Consider the following 13,127-nt stretch of genomic DNA (forward strand, 5'->3'; position numbering starts at 1 on the left):
CGGTAGCTCCTATGTTGGGCATGGTCATAAGCTACATGCAAGTGCTTTTATGCTTTGCTTGCTTAGCACTGAGGCCCTGTCTCGCTGATGCATTTGTAGTTGTCACATGTACCAGCTGCCCCAAGCACAGGGGAATATTCCTTCTGGACTCCACACCCTAACAATGCCATGTTGCTTCCTGGCCTGCTGCTGTTCACACTATCCAATTTAGTGCTGGATCTTTGAAGAGCAGCCTCCCACACTTACAGGAATATGTTCCTTCCCTAGTGACGCTTCTGCTATGAGCATGTAGGGCCTGTAAGACAGGCCAGAAAGCCCTGCTTGTACTTCATGTTATCTCTTTGCCCAGGTTTTAACACAAGCTGGGCATCAGCCAGTTGAGTAGTGCTCCTTAGTACTATGGAAGGATAGTTGGGAAGAGGCTGGATGCCAAGCCCCAAGTAAACCCATCCTGCTGCATGCCTAAAGCCACTTTTCTAGTGCTATCTAGTCTCCATGATAGGTCATTGGAACAACTGGCCACACCCTAGGCTTATGAAAGTGGTAGGGGTTCCTTGCTTAACCTCTGTGGCAAACAGTGAAAGGGTTAGGTGTTGGCTGGGGATGTAGGTGTCAGAGCATATAAGCAGTTTATGACCCAGGTTCATCCAAGCCAAGGGGTCTGCCATCCTCAGTTCTTGGGATGAGTCTGGAATGTACTAGGGAGTAGTGCTGAGAGTCTGACAATAGTGAACAGCAGATTCAGGAAAGGCCAGAGCTGGAAGCAGTAGCTTCTCCCCTTGACTGCTGAGGTTCAAATGACAAGTGACTTTTTATGTTCTGACATCGGCCTGTAGTCAATCAGTGAGTGGCAACAGCTATTGGCCAACCAGTTGCTCTTCCTAGTTCTGTCTCCACCACCTGGCCAGATGGCAATGATAGCTAAATGTGAAGTTGGTGTTCCAGGGTATCAGTAACCTAGTGCTGCCAGCCATCCTGATGCCACCTTTCCCCGAGCTAGCCAAGGTAGCATCAGTATCCGCCTACATCCTGGTCCTGAGACCTCACCACCAGAGAATAGGATGACTCCAGAGCTTGCAGTAGTCTCCTTCACTGGGAAGTGGTAGAGAGCTGGAGACACCCCTAAAAGCATCTGGAGCCAGTATCTAGCCACTCCCTACAAGCCTCTTTCTCTTCCCTATTCACCAGCATGGCTGCAATGTACAGTCCCATCCAGAGCTGTTGAGTGGCAGGGGGATGAGGCTGTGTCCTTGTGACCCAGCCTTCCCAGCAACAGGACTCAGCTTCTGGGAACGGGCCCTCAGAGTTTCTATACTCACATCCATCTTGGCATCTTGCCTACCACCAATATGCTGTAGAAATCTGAGCATTTAGGAACTAATGAACTGACTCCCAGCACAAACAGCATGATGACAATGAACACAGGGAGCCCAATCAACAGAGTAAAAAGGCAGCTTGCTTTATTCTTGGGATGTATGTAGGGAATAGGGGTATCCTGTAGCCTCCAATAATGAGCTTCACCAAGCCTGAGAGGCATAAAACATGGCACATTCAAAAGTTGCATCGTTGAAAGGTTTTAGGAATCTCTCACTCAACCCACCTTCCTTTCACGGGGTCCAGGCCTCCCAATTCCCACCAAATCTCTAGGCTAGGTGAGGTCTTTCCTGTTGGCCACTGGGTTTGGCTTCTCAAACCCCTGGACATCTAAGCTCCTTGATCGGGCCACTAAAAAGAGTGGCTCTGCTTCAAATGTCATAGGCCAGGGGTCAGCAAATTCTTTTTGGATGGATACTGTGCCCATAATCCCTGTGATTTTATTCTCTTTCAGTCACTGGGAAAGGAGGTGGGCCTCATGGGTGCACTTTGAAAAGCCAACTCAGATCCTCCCTGCCATTCCTCAGAGTAGAGACCACCAGGACAGCTGCTTCCTATTCTTCCCCATCCCCTTCCTTTCCCTCCCACCCAACCCTCCCTTGTTTCCTCCCCCCAACCTCCTTCCCAGCCAGCATTTGGTGGGGTCCACCTTTGTCAGGCTGCCTGAAGGATCTGCCAACCCCTAGAGCAGGTCCACAAAACAGAAAACAACTATTGGCAAGCACATAAAAGGAGAAAAACCACAAAATTTAGGGTTGCCTTTTTCTACAAATAACTGCAGCTTCCAGGGGTGGGGAGAGGCTGTGCTCAGCCAGAAGCTGGACATTCTCTTGTGCTTAGGATAGTCTACCACACCTCTCTACACTGACTTCCGTCTCAAGAACATACCAAGAGCACTGTGTATGTACACAAACATGCACGAACACACAGTTGCCCTTTATGGGTATGCCCTCTATGCTGGCTGTTGGCATAGCCTCTTGGGGAGAAGGAAATAGGTGGTAGGAAAGAAGTGTCCCTTCTAGGGGCTTTCTATTACCAAAGGTCTGTGCACACATACAAATACAGGAGTGTACATGAGCACAGCGTACAAGCACACACATAGACATACACTAGATTCTAAGGGAGGGTGAGGGTCAGGCTTTCTAGACCTGGGCTGGGCTTCTGCTGGGGCAGCTCAGACAGTGGTAACAGAGAGCAGAGGGTTGTAGATCCTTTTTCCATCAGCTGAGCGGGCACCATGGGCCAGCATCTCTTGGATTGTGATCCAGTTGTCCAGGATCTTCTTGTTTCGCTTCTTCATGGTCTTACGGTGGCTCAGTGCGATGATGTTGAGCTCAGGCTTGCTGTCACCATTCTGCTGCTCCCTTAGACACTCCAAGCGGCTCTGCATCATGAACTCACGCCGCTTCCGTTGCTCCCGTGCTCGGATCAGGTGCTGCTTCCTCTCTTCCTTGCTCCAGTAACGGCCCATCTTCATTTCACTTACTGCATCATCATCAGTGGTCATGCCGCTGCGCTCCTCCCGAATCTTCAGGGCCCTTGCCTTCAGCAGCCGATCTCGCACAGGCCGCTTGGCCACATAACGGGTTCCATCACTTCGAACCTTCACTTTCCACTCCATTCGGGGTGCTTCGACAGCTGCAGCCACCACCCCACCCACCCGAGGACCACTAGCCAAGCTCAAGGAGCCATGGCCCAGATCCTCCAGGGTGCGTGGTGGGGCCAACTGCACACAGCTGTGATAGTGCTCACTCTCCTGGCCACGATGACGCCTAGAGAGATAAGGGCTGCCTTCGGGGCCTACACGCTCCAGAGGAACACCTGTCTTGGTGTTGCGGCGGACACGCTCCTCTGTATGCTGTCTCCGGCCCACCTCAGGATCACGAGAGAGTGATCGGAACTTGGCAGGGCTTCCTGGTGAAGGAGCCCCCTTGGGGTGGGTGGTGACAGGAGGGCCAGAAGGGGTTCGGTTCAAGTTGGAATTGCCAGCAGCAGATCGCTTCAGAGGCATCTCAGGCAGAGGCTCCACAAGCAGCGGAGTGCTACGGCAGCTCTCCCCAGTGTTGTAGGCACTGGTGCTATCCTTGTCTGATTTCTCTGGCAGTTCAGAGATATCAGACAGCTCATGCTTTTTGGGCTCACTGGCTGCTAGGTCATAGAGGCTCTCCTCCTCCAGCAGCCAGGCCTTCATACAGCGCTCACGCAACTGCTGCATCTTCTGTGCCCGCAAAATGTTGCGGCACTTGAACTCTAGGTGTCGAAGCTCCTCCTCCAGCATGGCCATCTCATGGCCTAGGCTTTCATTACGGTTGACATCCAGGGCACCATTGCCACTGGAGGCCCGAGAGAAGAAGATGCCTAGCTGGTTGCCATTCTCCAGGTGGCACTTGATCTCCAGCAGTTCCCGGTATCGTTCATACTCCTCATCAGTGAGCCCAGGCAGGTCAGCCCCTCCCAGTCCTGCCCCCTCGGCCAGCAGAGAGTCCATGCTGAAGTGGAAATCCCTGCTCTGCAGGGCATCCCCTTGCAGGCCAAACTTGCGCAGACTTCCAGGAGTGTTGGTGGTGCTAGGGGGCTCATCACCCAGCAGGTCATGTTCAGAGCTCTCTTCATTGCGGGTACTCTCATCAGTACGGCCCACACCGCTGTCTAGCTCCTGGCTGTTGCTCAAGCCTGGGCCCCCATCAGGAGCCCCCTTTTCATCATTTCCAGTCTGGGACAGAAATGACAAACACAGTCAGTTTGCTTTTCACAAACAAGGAGGACTAGAAAGAAGTACATGGCCCAGGCTGGGAGACCATGTACACCTACAATCCCTTTCTCCTTCCCTCCCTCTCTCTTGCCCTCCCCACTTAGCAGGCCTTCGTCCTTCCTCACCTGCTGGGCAGGGGGTGACTTCAGCTTCCGGGAACTAAGATCCCCTTCATTCTCAGACCCAAAGTCATCTAGGAAGTCATCTCTGTCACTGTCTTTCCACCGCTTTGCTAGCTGCAGAGACAGACATGAGCTAGCCAACACTTTAAAGACTTCCCCAATGCCCCTCCACATTGTCCTAGGCCCATGCTCTCAGTGAAATCAAACAGACTATCAGCTTTCAAGACAGAAAGGCTGTGAGGGGCCCTGTCACCCTATCAGGTAGACATACACACCTGGCTCTCAGGCCGGGCCACCAGCAGGGAGATGTTGGTGTTCTCCTCCTGGCTCAGGATAGCCACTGCCTCCTCTCGGTTCTGGACATCCATTCCATTAATCTGCAGAAGTTCAGGGTACAATCAATAAGAATGCTAATGGAGGACTCTAACTGTACTGAGGACAGGTTCTTGAACTCTGGGAAGGCATAAATAAGCACAATGCATCAGGGGAAAGGAAGGATGGCCTGGCCTGTGTAAGAGCATGTGTGCTCAGAGAATGGGGGAGCAGAAATACAGGGAAGAGAGGGCAGGGGGTGCTAGCAGGGATACATGTGAGCCACTCAGGGCAGTTAAACAGAACAAAGGTAAGATTTGGTCCAGGTTCCAGGGTGGAAGGCCAGATTCTCAGCAGAAAAGATCTAGGAATGGACCATGGAGAGAGAGGACAGGGCTGCCACAGGGCAGGCATGGCAACCTGATCTTGAGTGCTCACCTGGATGATTCGGTCTCCCTCACGGATCCGGCCGTCTTTGGCTGCAATGCTGTTGGGATTTACCTGCAGGACACATGCATCTTGGGGACTTGGGCACCTATGGTGTCCTTTTCAGTGCAAGTGGGTATGTGGGGGTAGCCTCACCTTGGGGTGCTCCCAAGGCAAATGCCCAGGCTTGCTGACTTTCCCACCTCACCTCAAAGTAGCAGCTTCCAAGCTCTAGGAAGCAGGGGCAGGTTAGTGGGCCCAGGCAGTTTGGTCCTTCAGCTTGGGAGAAGCAGAATGACCAGAAGTAGCTCCCTAGCCACTACCCAACACTTCTATTTTGCCTCTATTCCTTGCACTGATATACTCTTGCATCAAAGCCTTTGTTTTTTTCAGTGCTAAGGAATCTAGAGCCTTGTGTATACTATGGAAGCACTTTATCACTGAACCATACCCCAACTTTTTTGAAGAAAGATTCATTTTATTTTAATTTTTTAATTTTTTTTTGTATGTATGTGCATGTGTGAGTATAGGTACTGGTAGAGTCCAGAAGAAGGTATTGGATCGATCCCCTGGAGCTGGAGTTAGAGGTGATTATAAGATAGCCTATGTGGGTTCTGAGAATTGAAATCAGGTCCTCTGGAAGACCAGTAAGAACCATCCTTCCAGAATACAGCCCTATACACCATTTTTTAAACAGTCTCACTATGTAGCTCTAGCTAACCTCAAGCTCACAAATCTACATGCCTTTGCCTCCTGAGTGCTGGGTTTAAAAACACAATTACCCACACCCAACTTGTTGTGTTTTTGAAATAGGGTCTCCTGCAACTCAGGCTGACCTCAAACTCACAATGTAGCCAAGGGTGACCTTGAACTCCTGACCCTCCCAAGTGCAGGGATTACATAGGCATGAGCTACTACCCAATTCAGAGGCTTTTTTTTTTTTTTTTTTTTTTTTGCCAGAAGCTAGTTACTGGCATGTGGCTGGACACTTCTTCATACATCAAGTCTGGTATGTTCTGGGCAGTGGGACTTTTTCCATTTGGAAGGGTAGCTTTAGTAGGATAGTGCTAGTGGAGGGGCTGCTGCTGGATACATAGACATCTGCCAAAGGGAAGAAAGTGGGGAGAGAAGAGGTGAAGTGTTTAAGTCTTTGATGTCTGTGCACAGACAGGACTGTCTCCCTAGATATACTGAAACCATGCCCACCATGGCCTTAACACCCACAACCTACTGTAACCTATTGTTAGGCCTCTGGACAGCTCTAAATTCTGGACAGGCTTTGTAGAGAGACCACAGAGCTCAGCCAGAACAGCTCTGGGGCTCTGTGTGCCACAGCCTGCCACAGCACCTCTCCATACCTCTCCAACATAGATGCCCAGGTCCTCCTCATCATCTGTGCGGTAGCACACCATCAGGCCCAGCTTGTCTTGGTGGCTGTTTTTACACAGCTCCACCTCCTGCCACAGGAGTAGGGGAGGAAGTACAGTTATAAAGAACCGAAGTGTATGAGAAAGGATGCCTGCAGACTTGACTGCAGCCTTGGCCCAGACCGTAGTTCCTAGCATCCCCAGCACTCCTGTCTTTTACTTCAGTTACCTAAACTGAGTATATGCAGCCCCTGGCTTTGAGGGCTACCCTCTCTTACCATCCTAAATGACGCGAGTGTTCAGTGGTTTCCCTACCAGAAAACGCCCGAGACATAGGATGTACAGGATACATAGGACATAGACATGCATGGGACACAGAGTCACCAACACAGACAGAAGTAACACACAACATCACCCACACCCCTCCCTGACTCAGGCTGCTCTCTACTGGGAAGGGTCATGAGGCCCAGCCGCCAGGGGGCAGCAGGAGCCAAGCCCGGGCAGAACTGTAGAAAGTGAGTCTGCTCAGACTCCAACACACTGCAGGTTCTGGCTAGCCAGAAGGGCCAGACCAGCCACTAGGCTCACCTCGTACTCCAGCTCGTCCATTCGCTCTGCCTCTTGCGGGCCGCCCTCCATGAACTCCGCTGGGTCATAATACTCATGGCTGATGGGGGGGCTGCCCAGGAGAAGGGGGGATCAGATGGGCTATCTGCTTCTTTAGCACCCTAGCCCCAGCTCCAAGCTGGCCAGTCCCAGTGTAGTAAGCAGAGAACCCTATTCTAGATGTACTCTCTAGAGAAGGTGGCCAAGCTGTTGCCTCTAGAACCCTCCTTTCTGATCTACACAAATGCTGTGGAAGGATCAGGAATGCTCCTCAAATAAGAGCTCACAGGGATCCATCCTAAGGACCTAGGCAGGCACACCTAGTTCTCCCCATCCCAACTCCCAGACCAGGGGCTGATTTCTTCAAAGCTCTAAGTGCCCAGGCTGCCTCTGGCACTGTTCCCACTCATGCAGAACCCTCAGGAGTTACCCTGGCCTTCTGCAGAGCAGACAAGCACTCCTCTGCCTCCAGGGAGAGGTTGTCCTCCTTGCTCCAAAGACTGACTACTCACTGCCCTGTGGCCTACCTCTCTGAACAAAAGGGTTCTCAGGACCACCTCCCTGAATCCCCCAGTGGAATTAGCAGAATGACTCAGTGCTGCTCTCATGGTCACAGCCACCAGGCCAGGATGAAAGGCCCTTCTTTTGAGAAGGCCAAAGAAAGAAGCCAAAGAGATGGAGGAAATTCAGAGCAAGTGGAAGAATGAGACAGACAAGGGATGCAAGAAGATTCAAGGAGAGATGCTTGTAAGGAGGCAGAGAAGATGGGGCAGAAGAAGAAAGATGATGGAGGAGCAGCCAAGTCCTGGGCACATAGGCTCCCCCTTAGCCTTTCTGCCAGCGGGTGCCAAGCCTGAGACCAGAGGCCTGGAGGTTTCTGAGCCCAAGTGCCACTGTCAGCTATACAGGTCAAGGAGCCTGCTTTCTACTCAAGAGTGGCAACAGAGTTGGGTTTCCCCACCATGGCTAGAGCTGCAGCAAGCCACCTGTGGGTCACATGGGGACAACTGCCCCAGGTGGCGTGTCCTCTCTGGAGGCAGGGCCCAGGCCCTCCTAAGGGCAACTCACAGCTCAGAGAGGACGTACGGCTCCAAGATGCCCATGGGTGGGGTGGGTGGGCGCAGCTTGCCCAGTGCCATGATATGCTCGAAGGTGATGTCGGTCTGAGTGCCACTGTCCACCAGCTGAAGGTCATGGCAGGAGCTGTCCCCCCGCAGACGGGGGCTGCGTCTCAGCACCTGGATCACCAGGGGTTCCTTGGAGGCACGCAGGGCCTCTAGGGTTTGCTCCTGAGACAGCTTGGAGAGCTCCTTCCCGTTCACCTGTGGCAGAGATATGCCTCTGTGAGAACCCTAAGCCGGCTTCTCCCCTCTGGAGGTGAAGGCCAGCAGGACCCTGAGCTGCTAACCAGCACCCAGACCTGCTCAACCAAGGAATATGTTCTCCACCCAGCCACAGCTACCCCTGGTGCCCTCCTTCCCAGGCAAACCCCATTTGTCAGCCTCCAACCCAGATTTCTGAGTATTGTGACTCCCTCAAAGCCAGGTGACTAAGTATCTGGACAGGGTCTGAAAGTTCTGCCATCACCTTTAAACATCTGTAGTCCCTCCTCCACCAGGAACCATACAAATTTCTCTGATCCTCCCATCAGGATCTGCCTCTCCTCTGGCAGCACTGATGCCAGAGCTAGCATCTAAAAATCCCAGTGTGTCTTGATGGTGACTGCGACAAACTAGCCAACCTCAGTAAGTGTCATTTTGTGCTTACCCAACACTAGGGCCAGAGGATGACCGAGTACAGCAAAGCAATGAACACAGAGGAGAAATGAAGAAAACAGTAAAATGTATAAGGAAATGGGTTGTTCCTTCTGATGACAACTGACTTGCTGAAGAGGGACAGCCTCCTAACATTAAAAAAAAAAAAGTGTCCTATAAAAGAGGTGCCAAATGGTGAATCTTACAAGGCCAGCACAATTTCCTAGGTACTTGCTATGTACCAGGTTGCAGGCAGGGCTCCTAAAATGAGTACTCCCGAAATCCAAAGCCCTGACAACTTTAAGGGAGATACAAATATTGCCTCTGTTGAGCAGATAAGGAAAATGAGGCACAACCAGGTGAACAAATTGAATCAAGGAGAGCCTGTATAGTGGCCAGAATGAGGGGCAAAGGAGGATAAGGCAGAAGTAGGGGACTGGGAACACCTAGGTAGGAAGAGGAGAATGATGGGCAGGTGGTGGGGGTGCAAGGGGTGGTCTTTCAGACAGAAGCAGGCTGAGACCCTGGCAGGGAAAAGAAGGAAGTCCATCACTGCGTGGGAAAGTAGGCAGGCACCCCAGTAGGGTGTTGAACAGGTACCTCTTAGTAGAAGGCTGCCTTTAGTCCTGCCAGAGTCTGTTAACTTCTGGAGCAATTTGCTTCACTCCTTAGGTCTTCCTTGGATATGAGACAAAAAAAGGTGATGGGACATAACAGATTCAAGGTACTTGTGAAAGGCCAGCAAGGGAAGCAGGAAGCAGTTTCTGGATATGGCAGTTACTGAAAAACCTTTCTTGACTGAGCAAGACCATACCCATTGTTCCTCACTGGGATGAGCTTACTGGCATGGAGCCAGCCATCACCCCCACATAGAGGAGAGGTTGGCAGCATCCTTGAGTAGATGCAATGAAAGTGATGGGACAAAAATAGAGGTGACACTTGGGAAGCTGGAGAGGATCACTGTGAGTTTGAGGCCAGCTTGACATACATAGCAAAACTCTAAATCCTATCCCACACAAAAACATAAGCTGGGTATGGTGACTTGTGCCTTTAATACAAGACCTCAGAAAAATGAGGCAAGAGGCAGGAAGATCAGAAGTTCAGAGTCACCCTTAGTTACATATCAAACCAGCATGGGTTACAAGAGACCCTGTCAGACATAGAAAGGAGGAGGAAGAGGGAGGGAAAAGGAAGAAAGAAAACAAACAGGTGAGGAGCATTTGCAAGGAGTCAGAAGTTCCTTAGCCTTGGTTGTGGCTCCATGCAGTTGTAGAAAATGCAGTTGTGAGTCCTCTGCTTTGCCTAGTTGCCCCAATATTTGCAAATCCACACAGATCCTGTGTCATGCACTCATAGCATCAGCACATGCCTGTTTCTCACAGAGATGCCAAATTAGACTGCACATCTGTGCTGGTGTATGCAACATGACAACTTAACCCTACAACATGAGCTGTCTGAAAGAAGTCCAAGCTGTCTTCAGGGACCCCTCTCACTCAGAAACATCTTCCATTTTCTGTGAACCCATGTAACCCAAACAGCCCTGTGCTATTTCATTATGTCCTTGTAGATAGGTCATAATATCTCCTTTCTCCCCTAAACTTTCTTTTTTTTTTAAATTTTTTGTTATTTCTGAAATAGGGTTTCTCTGTGTAGCCCTGACTGTCCTGGAACTCTCTCTATAGACCAAGCTGTCTTTGCACTCACAGAGACCTGCCTGGCTCTGCCTCTCAAGTGCTGGGATTAAAGGTGTGCACCACCACTGCATGGATTCTTTTGGTTTTCCTTCTGGATTTTCATGTTCTAAAAAGTGCTTTATGAAAACCTCTATTTTGGTTGTGGATTATGCCTGTAATTCCAGCATTTGGGAGGTGAAAGAAGGAAGATCAAGAGTTTGATGTCAACTGGGCTACATGAGGCCCGAGCTAAAAAAAAAAAAAAAAAAAAAAATTCCAAATACCCAAAATTCTGGGAATATAAGAGAAACATCAGTCCATTGTAGAAGATTTTTAAAACTACAGGAAACCAAAATTGCTTGTGATCTCAGGGATGTATGTAATGCTGTGACCCTGTGGACATACTTCTTGCCAGTCTTTTCTCTGTGTGTATTATAAGGTAGGGGCAGATCCTTCAAACCATACTGGCCTTGTCCCTACTATATAGTAAGAAGAACATTTCCAATTTTTTGATATAAAGAATACAGCAACTGGGTGGTGATAGCATAGTCCTTTAGTCTCAGCACTCGGGAGGCAGAGGCAGGTGGATCTCTGTGAGTTCGAGGACAGCCTGGTCTACAGAGTGAGTTCCAGGACAGCCAGGGCTGTGAAACAGAGAAACCTTGTCTTGAAAAACAAAACAAAATGAACAACAACAAAAAAAGAATTGGTGTATTTCTCATGTACCTTTGTGTAATCTGTGGTTATCACACTAGATAAGTCTTTCCTGAAATGGAATTACTGGAACATCTTCAAGGGAAACAGCTTCTCTCAAGCAAGACATTTTCTAGAATAGTATTTCTAAAAAATCAGATGGAGCTGGGTGTGGTGGCACACTCAGCACTTAGGAGGCAGAGGAATCAGGAATTCAAGGTCAGCCTCCTCCATATGGTGAATTAGAGATCAGCCTGGGCTACATGAGATTCTAACAACCCACAACAAAACAAAAGAAAGTGGGGGAGGAGCAGGGAAATAGGGGAGTTTCGAGGGAGAGAGGGAGAAAGACAAGGGGAAGAGAGGGCTAGAAAAGCAGTTAGCCAGGCAGACCGGGGAAGGGGCTATACACAGGACACTAGCCAAGGTGTGTGTCAGGGAAAGGCCTTTGACAAGGATGTGAGGAATTGCCTGCCTTGAAGTGGCTGAAGTCAGCTGTTAAAAACAGACATTAATATCAGCATTGTGACTGAGCACCTTGCAACTGAATGAATGGAATTAGAAACAAAGGCAATAAAGACTAAGCCTCCTGGCTCTCTAATTGCTTTACTACACTTTACTGTCATCCATGTGCTTGGCATTATTTCCATTCTGTGTGTCTGGAAGTAAACACTTGATGGTGTGTGGCTGCACATTTCTTTACTCTGCTCGATGGTGGCTCATAGTAGTGGCTTGAAATGAGCTATAATAGAGTAGGAAATCAGCCAGTGCTCCAGCTCACTACTTAGTTTTGTTTTGTAACATCTGCTAACTCATCACTACTCTTAAGTGGAAACAAAGAGACAGAAGAGGTCAGAGACAATCTGGAAGTTTCTGTATGGAAGGAGTTACCCTGAAAATCCCAGGGCAGGAAGACAAGCACAAGCACAGGGTGGGATGTTCAGGTGACACAGAACTGCAAGAATGCCTTTCTCTCTGGAATCATTAAGTTACCCAGCAGCTGCGTTACTATGGAAACCAGGCCCAGGCACTAGGAAGAGCTTGCAGGGCAGGCAGGTGGGGGCTGGGAACAGTCTTAGCACCTCAGAAAAGGAGCCATCAGAGAGACTGCCTGTAACTGGCTAGAGGGCTCTCCTGGCCCAAGTGGTGGCCACACCCTCAGACTCCTCTCCCTCTTCAGGTCACAGTGATTCTCAAGAACTAGTATAGGTAGATAGGACAGAGAAGTAAGAAATCCTTCTAGAGCAGGTAAAGGTTCCCAATAAGATGAAAATACATGACACACTGCACAAAGCCATGTGGGACCAGGTACATGGCCAAAGACAACAGCAGCTCTTATCCTGAATGGAACCCTGCCTGCCTGGTCCCCAACTGTTATGAGGCATTTCTGACCATCAACCTACTATTCTGTAAAAGGCATTCAGGCCTAGGCACGTAGCTCAGTGATAGAAACCATCAACCTACTATTCTGTAAAAGGCATTCAGGCCTAGGCACGTAGCTCAGTGATAGAACACTGGCTTAGCATGCACAAGGCTATTTCCAGGACTGGAAAAAAAAATGGCCATCAGTCTCCCCTTCAATTCACACAGGCAGCAGTGTCTAAATGCTGGGACTCACCTGTAAGACACTCAAGATGCCCTCTGCACTTATATATCCCTTGCTGTCACCTATTACAAGCTCCAAACAAATCCAAATAGACCAGAGATGTAATTGGAGCAAGGCAAACACCCTGCCTTGGTGATCACACAGCACTAAGAAAACAAAACTCAGTAGCTACTTAGCAAAGGACATCAAAGGACAACAAAGCCATTCAGGGGAAAGGTGGCCCAAACCAGCCCAGTACTGGATGAAAAGGATGCCTGTTAGGATCATTGGGACTTGGGGACACCAAACCACTAAGAGCATGTTTATGAGCTGCAACATATTTGATTACACTGTGTAAAGATGTGTCACTGGCCGGGCGGTGGTGGCACAAGCCTTTAATCCTAGCATGTGGGAGGCAGAAGCAGGCAGATCTCTGTGAGTTCGAGGCCAGCCTGGTCTACAG

The 13,127-nt window shown here is 49.8% G+C and overlaps 1 protein-coding gene across 4 annotated transcripts in view; it reads right to left on the minus strand.

Annotated features, from left to right (window-relative positions):
- Positions 1 to 1,434: 1,434 nt before the first annotated feature.
- Pdzd4 (PDZ domain containing 4) overlaps positions 1,435 to 13,127 on the minus strand; it is a 30,649-nt gene continuing 18,956 nt past the window's right edge. Inside the window, exons 2-8 of one of the 4 annotated variants that reach the window (XM_036174377.1) lie at positions 8,028 to 8,281; positions 6,942 to 7,032; positions 6,345 to 6,443; positions 4,999 to 5,061; positions 4,524 to 4,625; positions 4,252 to 4,362; positions 1,435 to 4,087 (exon numbers count right to left, since the gene is read on the minus strand). In XM_036174377.1, coding sequence (XP_036030270.1) covers positions 2,549 to 4,087; positions 4,252 to 4,362; positions 4,524 to 4,625; positions 4,999 to 5,061; positions 6,345 to 6,443; positions 6,942 to 7,032; positions 8,028 to 8,281 — 2,259 coding nt within the window. In that variant the 3' untranslated portion in view covers positions 1,435 to 2,548. The remainder of the gene's footprint in view (positions 4,088 to 4,251; positions 4,363 to 4,523; positions 4,626 to 4,998; positions 5,062 to 6,344; positions 6,444 to 6,941; positions 7,033 to 8,027; positions 8,282 to 13,127) is intronic. The other 3 variants (XM_036174379.1, XM_036174380.1, XM_036174381.1) reach the window with 3 other exon arrangements.

The sequence above is a fragment of the Onychomys torridus genome, chromosome X (assembly GCF_903995425.1).
Source record: "Onychomys torridus chromosome X, mOncTor1.1, whole genome shotgun sequence".
Lineage (NCBI taxonomy): Eukaryota > Metazoa > Chordata > Mammalia > Rodentia > Cricetidae > Onychomys > Onychomys torridus.